The 12,172-nt window shown below is 48.1% G+C and overlaps 4 protein-coding genes across 4 annotated transcripts; 2 read left to right on the plus strand and 2 right to left on the minus strand.

The window, feature by feature from the left end:
• Positions 1-14: 14 nt before the first annotated feature.
• Positions 15-1,931, minus strand: N7496_012794 (uncharacterized protein; the record flags this gene model as incomplete). The annotated part of the gene is made up of 1 exon (XM_056705707.1): positions 15-1,931. One exon carries the CDS (start codon positions 1,929-1,931, stop codon positions 15-17), a length of 1,917 nt encoding a protein of 638 aa, XP_056548930.1.
• Positions 1,932-2,307: 376 nt separating this feature from the next.
• Positions 2,308-3,921, plus strand: N7496_012795 (uncharacterized protein; the record flags this gene model as incomplete). The annotated part of the gene is made up of 4 exons (XM_056705708.1): positions 2,308-2,462; positions 2,515-2,883; positions 2,939-3,219; positions 3,278-3,921. 4 exons carry the CDS (start codon positions 2,308-2,310, stop codon positions 3,919-3,921), a joined length of 1,449 nt encoding a protein of 482 aa, XP_056548931.1.
• A 711-nt stretch (positions 3,922-4,632) lies between these two features.
• N7496_012796 (uncharacterized protein) lies at positions 4,633-6,838 on the plus strand (the record flags this gene model as incomplete). The annotated part of the gene is made up of 3 exons (XM_056705709.1): positions 4,633-5,373; positions 5,430-5,561; positions 5,642-6,838. 3 exons carry the CDS (start codon positions 4,633-4,635, stop codon positions 6,836-6,838), a joined length of 2,070 nt encoding a protein of 689 aa, XP_056548932.1.
• Positions 6,839-7,290: 452 nt separating this feature from the next.
• N7496_012797 (class III chitinase) lies at positions 7,291-8,712 on the minus strand (the record flags this gene model as incomplete). The annotated part of the gene is made up of 5 exons (XM_056705710.1): positions 7,291-8,173; positions 8,224-8,342; positions 8,393-8,406; positions 8,478-8,543; positions 8,610-8,712. The coding sequence occupies 5 exons, from the start codon at positions 8,710-8,712 to the stop codon at positions 7,291-7,293; spliced, it is 1,185 nt and encodes a 394-aa protein (XP_056548933.1).
• Between the last annotated feature and the right edge of the window lie 3,460 nt (positions 8,713-12,172).

The raw sequence follows: 12,172 nt of genomic DNA on the forward strand, positions 1-12,172 counted from the left end.
TTAGAACTTGCTACCTAATAATATGTTTCAGCATCCTGAAGCCAATAAGGATCCTCCACATTCTCTCCTTTCCAGCAGTCAACAGTACACAAGGAGTACCAAGTCGTAAGCGGGTGATTAAACTCGTCAATAGTGGCCCCGGGCTCTGCAAGAGCCAGGAGAATCGTAGCTTCGGTAGTCAGACTCGGCAGACGTACGGCAACGTTGTATATGCCATTATTAGTCATCTCGGAGCAACTTGTATAAGCATTGCAGGGATTTGTATCAACGAGTTCAAGATGCGCATTCAAGGGCAATAGTAACGTGATTTCCATCGTGATATCACCCTGGACTAGAGTCGCAGTACGATTGTCCGTGCCCAAAGTGATATCCGCAGTCGTATGCCAGCTAGCAGCAATGTCCACTGCTTCGGGCGCAATTATTTCGTCTCGAACTATAAACTGCGAGTCATTGAGAACCCCTACCCCGCGAAGTACGCTGGTCGTGACGTTGGAATATGCCTCTGTGAGGTTCGCAACCCCAAAGCGACTGGATGAGTCAAAGCTACCCGCCCAGAGTAAAGAGTTGTTTGCGGACGGAATCTGATTTGCAAAATGCAGTGCAGTCTGAGCTGTGTCCGAAATGCTCAGAGTATTAGCACCTTCTGAGCGGCAGCGGTAGTATGTCCAACGTCGCGGCGCAACAAAGTAATTTGTGAGACTGTAACTGTCGGAACCCAAAAGTTCAGCCCATCGATATCCCTTATAGTCTATGACGAAGGAGCCAGCGTCTAAATGACCATGAGAGCGTCCGTTGTATCCTCCCATAAAACCATAGAACCAGCCGTTTGAGTTAGTCCACGAGGTTCGGTAGGTCATTCCTGCAACGTTCTCAAACTGCTCATACCGTGGCATATCAGACAGGACATTGGTAGTGTTCAGTGTGGCGTTATAGAAAAGAAATGCCTGGAAGGTTGCCGCTTGAGCGGCTGTAAATCTCGATAACATTCCCTGTAACCATCCGGCCTGGTTGAATCGCGTCGCCCAATACCCGACGCTCCACAAACTGTTGGCATTCGAGAATGTCCACGCTCCATCAGCCCAGCTAAACCCCCCAGTTTGACCAAATCCATGGGTTAACCAAGCGCCCAGGTTCTGCATTCCTGAAAGGCTCGAGATGCCAAGGTCGCTTCCCAGTGCACTGTCCAGCGAGCCCATCATCAGGCCCAAAAATATGCCAGCGTATGTTCCATAGGAGTAGCCCTCGATCCAACCGCCATCAGGGGCATACTGCTCCAAAGAGACTTGTAATTTTGGAACTGAAAAGTCTATGATTTGATTTGCAAGAGTTTCGTTGACATCCCCTACGGCCAGAGTGCCAATGATCAAGCAGCCATGTGTCACCTGTGCCCAATTATTTGTATGCTCACTCCACGAATTGATTGAGGAGTTAAGCGCCGGCACGAAAGACTTTTCAGCCATCGCTGTCTCAATTGCCTCCCGCTGGGCCTCGGTCAATTCATCATATACCCAGTCGTAGCCCAGGGAGACTGTCATGGTGATGTCTGCCGTGTTTAAGAAATTCGATGGATTCCAATCTGGGAGATCGGTTACCGTAAGAATTGTTTCGATCACCCAATCGGAGTAGGCAGTATCATTCGTCAATCGATACATGCCTGCTGTCGCACCCACATTTAGCCGAATGGTGCTGGACCATGAGCTTGACGACGACAGCGATAGAGGAGTCTCAATCGCAGTGTTTGCTGTCTTCTCCAAATATCCAAGAACATTCTGGTAGTACAGGTCTGTTTCGCTCATTGACAGCACAGCTTGGACCCGTTTATCGGTGAACATCAAACGCGGATGGGGTGGGAGGCTTGTGAAGTCAATTGAGGCACCTGCGATCGACGCAAAGGCCAATAACCTCAACATCCCGGCATGAAAAACGAGCATTTTGTCAAGTTTTTGCCCAAACGGTTTAGCGAAGTCCGCAGTACCTTTGCAGGAATACTGTCGAAAACATGGGTATCTGCGTGCGCTTATCTATGATCCCACATGATCTCGAACGATTATCCACCATCCCACATAGCCCGCCGGCTTATTTCGAACCATTAAATTATAAAACTTTAGATTCGGTGTTCAGGAGGTTTTCGATTCCCTTATCTGATAACCTCTCTCCATCCCGTAAATTGCGCGGGATATTGCTATCCGAGCGTTTTACCGAGGGCGGAGCAACCAATATATATGAGGAGAGACTGGGGTTGTGGATGGGGTTTCCGGAGAACCTGGAACAACAGCAGCTCCACACACGGCAGAAAACCAATCTACAATGGACAAAGGAGAATCCCAAGCAATCGATGGAAGCCACACTAATGTTGAAGAAGAGCAAATTATGGCCAATCACAGTAACGATTCGAAGATCCGTTACGCTCGATACAACTCGCCCTTTTGGCAGATTGTGATAGTCAGCTTTGTCGCATTCGGGTAAGATCTATTGAGCTTTCAACCAGTGCTATACGCTAAAGAGTGTGAATAGATGCCCTGGCATGTACAACGCTCTCTCTGGTATTGGAGGAGCTGGTCAACTAGATACCACCACATCGGCCAAGGGTCACATCGCGCTCGCCTCTGTGAGCGCAGTAGGAAACATATTCGTGGCTCCCATTGTGACGAATATTCTGGGCCCAAAGTGGACTATTTTCATCGGCGGACTGCCATACGTGCTTTATGCCGGATCGCTGTTGGCTTACAACCATACCTCAAACCAGGGTTTCGTCATCGGTGCGAGTGCTATCTTGGGTGTTGGTGCCTCGTTGTTATGGATTGCACAAGGCTCGATCATGACCGGGTATCCCTTGCCACAGCAGCATGGAAGGATGATTGGAATTTTTTGGATTATATTCAAGTGAGTTTTGAATAGGATTGGAAGGTTGCTCAGAGTGTTAACCCGAGTTATACAGTCTTGGTGGATTCCTTGGCTCCATGATCTCCTTTGGGTTGAACTTCAGCTCTGAGAGCGGCACGGTCTCCGACGCGACATACATCGCATTCATGTGCATCATGGCTGGTGGCTGTCTCTGTGCACTTGCCTTACTCAACCCGTACAATGTCATTCGAGAGGATAACTCTCGCGCTGCAGTCTCAAAGAAACCAGGTGTTTGGGAGGAATTTATGGGGCTGCTGAAGGTCCTACGTGACTGGAGGGTGATCTCTCTCATCCCATTTTGGATGGCTGCCAACTGTGAGTGTTATTATTTCCTTCTTTTTCCTCATTTAATCCTAACCGATCGCCTATCTAGACGCCTACAACTATCAGCAAAACACCTACAATGCAAAACTCTTCACTCTTCGCACCCGCAGCTTCAACGGTGGAATGTACTGGTTGGCCCAGATGGTGTCCAGTTATATATTCGGCCTTTTCCTCGACAACCAGTACATGAACCGCCGTCAGCGTGGCATCTGGGGTTTCGCCATCAATGCCATCATCTCGATGGTCGTGTGGGGCGGTGGGTTGGCCGCCCAGCTCAAACGCGGGCCCAATAGCGACTATTACGCCCTGAATGAGATGGACCTGATCTCGTCTGGTGGCAAGTACGCCGGTCCATTTTTGTTGTATTTCTTTTACGGTAGCTTCGACGCTATCTGGCAGACGCTGGTCTACTGGACGATTGGTTACCTTTCGCACGAGTCCCCTGAGCAGGCAGCACGGTACGTTGGGGCGTTCAAATGCGCCGAGGCGGTAGGCAGCGCTATCGCATCCAAGGTCAATTCGGAAAAGACAAACTACAATGTGGAGTTTGCAGTAGATTGGGCGTTTGTGGTGCTGGCTTTGGTCTGTGCTGTCCCATTTGTGTGGTCGATTCAAGATGCACCTCCGCACGAGGGTCAGGAGACGGTTTACGTCGAGGGTGATAAAGGGGAACCAACTGGAGCGAGCGCGTAGATTGTAAGATTTTGGGGAATGGTCTTTGATAAGGGAGATTGTTGATTCAAAGCTATGTAGCTAGACCCAAGCCTCGCTCGATCCCCTCAATCTGACTACGGTCGGCAATTGGTGGGAATATCTGTCGGCTGATAACACTCCATGCTCTTTCTGATCTTCAAATCCAAATCGTAGGCATCGCTTAGAATTCCTTCGAGACACTCGAATCTTCGGATCCATCTCAAACATATTATGATTGGCCGAAAGAGTGGAGTAAAAAGAGGGGAAGCCTTCAATGCGCCCCGCAAGTTATGTGCAGCTGGCCGGCATCTAATAATTTGATCGTTCACCCCCATGAACTATTGCAGTAAATGCTGTTCATCCATATGAATATTATTAGTGGAGTCTTCCTCAATCACGGATGATCCCAGGATTAAAACTATAATATCTAGCATGGAAAGCCCACCGATGCGAACCCGGCGCCCCTTCAGCTGCAAGGAACCGGGATGCGGTCGGTCGTTTATCCGCCAGGAGCATCTCCAACGCCATCGTCTCAATCGTAAGGAATTTCCACACCAGACTGTCCAGGAATTCCACCCAATGACTGATTTGACCTGACACTCATGCTGTCTTGTAGACCAACCAGCGGAGATATTCTCCTGTGACCTATGTCCCAAGTCGTTTGTTCGGCAGGATCTATATCGCCGACATAAATTACGCCATGCCAGGGGCATGTTTTTCAGAAACACAGGAGGCATCGTGATTTCCTCCTCATCCGCCGGAATTCCCTCATCGGAGGACCGACCAGGTCTATCGCAGTCGTTTCAAAGCCCTCATGTTCATGTAATGCAGATACAGAATGCTTCGGGAGAAATTCCTGAGCCACTTGCTCCAGAAAAGGTTGTCACATTTCCCACCAAGGACAATGAATTGAGCTCCTTTTGGGCAGGCATTGATCAGGTTCCTAGTCTTCAAGATGGCCTGGATTGGTTCTTTGAGCCTCTGGAGGGTATCAGTGACTTGGTCAACTCTCCCCTGCCGCCACAATTTGAACCCGATGTATCTATTCAGATTCAGCTTCCTACGCTACATGATTCAGACAGTCGACTTAGGGGAAATCCTGCGGATGGAGACGAAGTCGGGCTTTTCCTGGATATGAATCCCGGCATGCACCAAGATAACGACTGGGCTTTTGCGCGATCCAACATGCTTGACTCGCTCAGTCAACTCGATATCCAAGTCTTGCAGTCGCCGTTCTTTGAGGTTGACAACTTGAGAATGTTTTTAAGCCTCTATTTCAAGCACTACCACCCCCATTTTCCGATCATTCACCAGGCAACGTTTTCAGTGTTGGCCTGTCACCCGCTCCTTCTGATTGCAATTCTAGATCTAGGCTCGGCTATGGCAAGAGACGAGATGCTTTTCCATCTCGGACAGCAGGTGCATAATTCTTTACGATTGACAGTTCTCAACGTACGCCAAAGAACCAAATTTCTCTACAAATACGATTTTGAACTAACACTGGCTAGAGCGGGATATTTGAGCCCCCGATCCCTCTCTGGTGCCTTCAAGCGCTTCTCCTAGTTCAGGCTTATGGGAAGATGATCTCATCACGGAAGAATTATGAAATGGCACATATATTCCATGGGACAATTCTCACGGTGTGTTTCTACGGCTCAATCGCCTACGCGATGTCTTTCGATGCAGATCAAGCTAACGAAACCTTATTTCGCGAGAACAGATGATGAAAAGAGGCAGTGTTTACCTGGCAGCTTCCACTTCGCACCCACCCGAGCCTAATGAGCCTCTACAAGCAAGCTGGCGCCGCTGGATAGGCGAGGAATCTTGGCGTCGAACCGCGTTCTTCGCATTTGTGATGGACGCCCAGCACGCCTGCGTATTCGGACATTCTCCGGTGCTCTCGGTGATCGATATGCGCATATCTCTTCCCTGCCTTGAATCGATATGGGAGTGTACCTCTGTGGAGACATGGCAAGGACTGACTCGACCTGAAATGACTGCGTCGCTCTTCTTGCCGACTCTTAAGTCCCTGCTCCGCGAGAATGTGGTTCCACCGCACTGCAGCGAATATGCGCGCTTTGTACTCTTACATGGGCTGATGAGCCTCCAAACCCACCTTCAGGCTGGCTCGAGATTAACACTTGGGATTGAAGTGGGGAGACTCCATGCATATTCAAGGACCTATGATCCTCTTCACCAGCCCAACTGCCCGGGCAGCAGCAGTAACAGCGCACCCATTTGGGCAAACACCATCGACGCCGCCCTAGACACTTGGTCTACCTCTCTCTTCTCACTCCAACCATCACTGTGCCTCGAAGCAGCCCGCCCCTTACACCGTGTGGCACAAATTACTTTACACGTCAGTGTCCTCGATCTTCACGCTCTCGCCATGGATCCCCAGTTTCCATCCCGCCTTACCCAGTCAAATACCGATTCCGGGATCTACTCTGCCAACGCAAATACAACCAAGACGCTGACACGCCTGCAGCGCTGGGTTTACACCGAAGCCGCTCGTAACGCTTGCCGGTACGCGCTGTTATTGGTGCAGGAAACTATGTTCAGTGGGAAGCGCTACTTAGCTCGCGAAGATAATGTCGCACCGCGACCCTGGTGCTTGTATGTTGCTGTGTTGACACTTTGGGTCTACGGCCAGGTTACAGAAGGCCCTGCTTTGGACGGAGAATCTGCTGCCGGGGCTGAGGAATACATGATTCGGATGACAAGAGCAATACAACACGCCGATCCCACGAAACCCATCATCAGCGGTGCGAACCAGATCTCTGGCCTAATCCGGGCTGTGAGGGATGCCTTGATGGGATGTCGATGGGAATTATTGCAAGAGGCACATTTCGTACTCCGGCGCCTCGGGGGCGAGACTGTGCTTGACGCCGGGGGTGATAGAAAGACTTTAATCTGAGTTCTTTTTATTGGTACCACGAAGGGCCGGCTCGCAGTACGAAAAAGGTCCCATTAGGATAAATATTGCTCTACTCTTTAATGTTCCCAAAGTAAGAAAAAATGGGTTTGAGTTGGATTATTCCCCTGGGAAAGGCAACCCACAAGAAATAGTCGCGATTGAAGGAGTTTTTCGTATTCCAGACTCTAGATTGCTATGCTATGGCTTAAAGTGCGGCGCCCTTGATATCCTTGTCCGGGTCACAGGGTTGAGGTCACCGTCAATTCGGAGCCTAACAGATGTATGATACACCCTTCCCCCATACTCTGAGTAATCCAATGAAACGCTTCCAGTTATTGACATTAATTTGCAAACATCAATGAAGTCTCGTCCGGGATAGTGGAAATTTACCCTCCCGCATAATAGCCCGTGCTTTAACGATATCAACACTGCGGGACCGATGAAAATTCCCCTTACTGACATGAAGACCAGTACTGACCACCGGAGACACAATTGTACGGAGGCTGGCACTGAGTAGGGCCAGTATATCCTTGTCCACCACATTGGCCCCATTGAGCAACGAGAGTCCCTCCACTAGAACTAGGGCCAGAGCTCGAAGTTGTTGAAACCGTAACCGTAACCATAGTTGTAGTTGTGGTTGCAGTGGGAGAACTGGAAACACTGAGGTCACTAGCAACCTCCTCAATGAAGCCGCTATTTGCGTACAGCTGGGACATGTCCCACATCATGACTCCTCCAAAGCTACTATACTGCTTCGAATAAGCAATAGCTGCCTTGAGCTGTGACCCACTAGTATAGCCAGCGCCAGCGGCGCCAGTGTTCGCTGGAATTCCCAAGAACACTTTCACATGGGGGTTCAGGCTGCTCTTGGCCCAGTTATCCCACACGTCAAAATTAAAAGCCGTCTGTGTCGAAGATCCCACTTGGAAGTTTGATGTTTCGCACCAGTTATTATAAAATTGCACTAGGACAAGATCGAAAGCCACGCTGTCAAGGGTTGTGCCATCAGCGGCGTCGGGGAATACACACTGGGGCGCAGCAGACAGATAGTATTTCTTATCAACAGCAGCGTCCATCAAGCCGCGAAGCTTAGCACCGAATGCTGGAAGATTGTTGACGGTTGATTCAAAGTCAAAATCAAAGCCATCGACAACAGCGTCTCCAAATGGACGGTCAATTTGCACCCCAGTCAAGGGGCCAAACATATTCCACACAGTCTGTGCCGCATTTTGAGCATCACCAGTGGAAGACCATCCGCCCTGAGTATACGTAGCCCCTCCAAGGGACAAAAGAATGGTCTTGCCGTAGGTCTTCTGGCAGGTTTTGATATCATTTCTAAACAACAGTTAGAGCGGCTATAAGTGGCGAGTTAAGAGAATACATACGAGATTTGGGTACAGTTAAGTAGATTGGTGTTGTCGGGGAATGCAGTGCAGTTATCCCCGGCGTTGGCGAAGTTCGTGATAGGAGGAGTAATTCCGTTCATAAATGCAACAGGGATAATCTAGTATGTCAGTCACTTTGAGTTCAGTAAAAAGACACATTTGCTCTCACATCGATATCCGTATCTGGACGTAAACGGAGTTTGTCAGTTTAGCCGTGATCTTGTCCAAACGCTTGTTTTTATATGAAAACCTACTGGAGCAATAGTAGGCGAGATTCTTCTGAGCAAATGAACCACTACCTTGACCATATGAGTTTTGTCCTAAGCACGAGGCATATTAGCACCATTCTCTATCATAAAAGCAGGAACGTAGGAATATTATCCCACCCCAATATACTGCAATGTTGCCGGACGAGCTAGGATCAAACCCAGCGCAAACAAAGGGTATTATGGTTGAGACAAAGCCCAGAATGAGCGATACGGATGCCATTTCTGCGGGAGATGAATGAATGTAATACACTTCCAAAAGCGAGAGGTTCTCAAAGGAAATCGATGCCGCTGCTGTTGACGATGATTCGGAGGGTTTTCTAGGCTTGGTTTATATGACCCGACCTTGGATTCTACCAGAGAGAGGCAGCATCCGGGAGACTTGTCCTCCGAGGGGCGAGAGTAGAGTAGCGTAGCATAGAGAACTCAAGGTTTGGTGCTATGTCACGTTAAAATCCTCCAGCGTCTCGCAGTTTCAATGTATCTGAAAGGACTATAGCAGAGACGTCTCCAACGAGGATCTGGATATTTTGAACCGATGTTACTCCAGGCTCAGGGGAAATAGTAGTAATTGAATACATAGTGTCAGGGATGGCAGGGTGGATTTTTTAGTGTCCTGCAACGCTCAGATGACATGCACCGCGAATGGAATGTATCGCTCCAGTGATATGTAACATACGAATGGGTATGAATGAAGCGAAGCAGGGTCAACTGACGTTTAATATCAAGCATAAGATGGAATTTAGTCCGTGGATGACTGTTTTGACATAGGCAGTAGATGATAAGACCAATTAGATGCAACTTTACGATGAATCTTATCTTCGGGGTGACATTCCAATGGAACTTAGTGGCTGAAGAGATCAGGGGCACGCAGTCACTTTGCCAGTCATTTTGCCAAGTAGCAGTGATGCCGCCAATTACACTTCAAATTTCAAGATGTTGCATTAGATCTTTGAACGTGACGGCAGACCCCTTTCGCCCCCAAAAAGTCATTTCCCTCGGGTCTCGTGTTCTATTGTACGTCGCGTCATTCTTGCTTTTACAACTCTCAGTATGGAGCAGTGTTGAAATTTTCAGATAATCGTCATGATCCTACTTCATTTTTTCTTTGATTTGAATTCTCCTACTTTGAGCCTCGGCCAGTGAAGATAGCAAGATAGCTGCTGATGAAACGCAGTGGCGCTGAGCCGTCCCCTGCTAACCCCGCTCTCCTCTCCTTGTTCATCCCCGCCCTAGCGATCGTCACCTGTGTCTATATCAACCCGGGATGCTACATCATCCAGTGAATAGGAAATATTAACGGGGTAATTTACTTTTTACGCCAGGTGAGCTCGTCTTCTGGGATATCTCCAATTGTAGATGCTATTACAAACCAGCACTCGTATTTGGTACTCCCCAACGTCAAGGGTCTCTTATAACGTTAACAGGTAAGAAGACTGGCACAATCTATTCTTTACCTAATTTCTTCTTGATTCATATAAGCTCCAAAAGTAGGTAGACACACTAGAATATTTGAGAAGATCAGGAATTCAATTATGAGCTTAGCTACAATCGTAAGGTCAACAACGCTACTGAGCTTGGTAGTTGGTCACTATAAGCCAGCCTGTTCCTAGATTGCAGCGATGTAATTACTAAACATGGTGACCAAGGTCATGCTGATAACTATAGGATGCGTCTACTAATGCCGATACCTACAAAGGCACCCTTGTCGGGATTCCCGGATTTCTTCAATCTCTACGGTCTCAATGCCGCGACTAAGAAACCCAGTCATTTATTTTCAATTGAAACCCTGCAATGAATTCCGGATGCTGCCTCCTGTATAAGGTTCTCGGTAAGCATGTTGACTCTATCATGATCAAACCTGTTACACAAAAGTGAGACCTTACGTGGGTACATCGAAGCCCGCAGGAACAAAAGCTTGTTTTCAGCAGTGGTTGCGAAATTCGGTGGATAGACCCATTGACAACGAAAAATAATCTAATCATCCTCACTGCATGTACAACTGCTGGCATCGCGCTATCTTACTTAGTTACTCAGACTTCGAACACCAGCTCTCAAATCAGTCGATTTTTGCGCGATCGCTAGAATGGCAGTATCTGTGGGTATATAGACATGGTCCTTAATCTCGGTCCCGAGTGCCACTTAGTTTACTACATAATCTACTTTGTTAGTAGGCAGGAAGTGACTGATGACATAATCTACTTTGTTAGTAGGCAGGAAGTGACTGATGGACCACTTTTGAGCAGATGATGAAATTTTCGAATGTCTCCTAGGCGCACGTCGTGGACGAAATCTTTTCCAATGACTGACTTTTCGAAACTCTGTCCTAACTAGCATGTAGCAGGATCCAGTGTCTATCTTACGACTTTACCTGAACCTAGGTAAAATCTCGTGGAAGTAGGAGAAATATTTTCCGCTACTCCTATAGAAGAAATTGAGCAACATCAAAAGAGGGTGGAAAACGATACTCCTTTCTGGAAAAAGATATGGATGGGATCAACTTTGTCGTTAATAGAACATTATCAAAACCATGAACTAACATCCGCCCCTAGTATGAAAGATGAGGTGCGAGAAGGATAGAAGACATCAACCAAGCTTTTTCCGAATGCAGGCGTCGATTAAACGCTAGGTGAGGAACCTTGCACTCTCAACCAACTGTAACTTTGGCGACTACAAATTCCAGATTAATTTCGCAACTGACTCGTTCGTCAAAAGAACCATCCAACTCACAGGTTTAAAGTCAGTCATGATATCCCGTCCAAAGACATGGTAATGTGCGGCCGTATGCACCGTTAACGGAGGACACAGAGCGAGATATATGGATAAAGAATTTGGAGCACAGGGGAAGGGAGGGTGGGGGAGAACAAGCGCCTAGTCGCAGAAAGATCTTTGAGCTCTACGGCCTCCTCGCCTCGTAATACCTATCTATAACTATATGCTCCCAGTCTAGACCTTCCTTTATCACTAACCTAGCTACATAATTATATAGGCCCTTGATATGCCAGCCCCACGTTGACCTACTGAGGTTATTCCGTGGGCTCGATAATAGTATTCCTCGGCTTTCTCCAAGACTATCCCTATTCCTCCTATTTCTTGCCAATGAGTAATTTCAAGTCGTTCTAGACCTTGCGACTGTTATCCAGTCGTTAACGATGTTCCTCTCATCTTTTTGAGCGCACATTCTTCAGGGCATCATTATTCCTTTTGTTATAAGGCGAATCGTGTGAGTGTAGAAACCCCTATAGCCCGTTAGCGCTCGTGGTTTACGAATTCCATCATCTGTGGAACCTTCAGATAGTATGTAGTGCGAGTTTTTTTTCTCGTGGTGGAGACCAGATCGGCTTGATGGAATCTGGGGTGGGCAGATCGATTGGTTGATCAATCCGACTTTATGTATGAACACAGTGGACAGCCAAGAAAAGGTCCGCATGGAGCAACAAGCCAAGCGCTTGCAGACTTAAGCGAGGGCCACGTGGACTCGAGCTGCCTGATCGGTAGAATGATCCTGATTGTTTTTCCCTCTATTTTGTTGCTTGGACCCCACCTCTACGATCTCCCGCTTGATGATTGGTGATCGAGAGAAGATCGGGACTGGGGCCTGGGGTTGGCAAATGGAGTGGTGGGATCGGTCGCGACGAATCAAAAGCGTATTACAAGCTCTGGGAGAACATCAGCTTTCTCGG

The sequence above is a fragment of the Penicillium cataractarum genome (genome assembly GCF_028827025.1).
Source record: "Penicillium cataractarum strain IBT 29864 chromosome Unknown utg000011l, whole genome shotgun sequence".
Taxonomy (NCBI): Eukaryota; Fungi; Ascomycota; class Eurotiomycetes; order Eurotiales; family Aspergillaceae; genus Penicillium; species Penicillium cataractarum.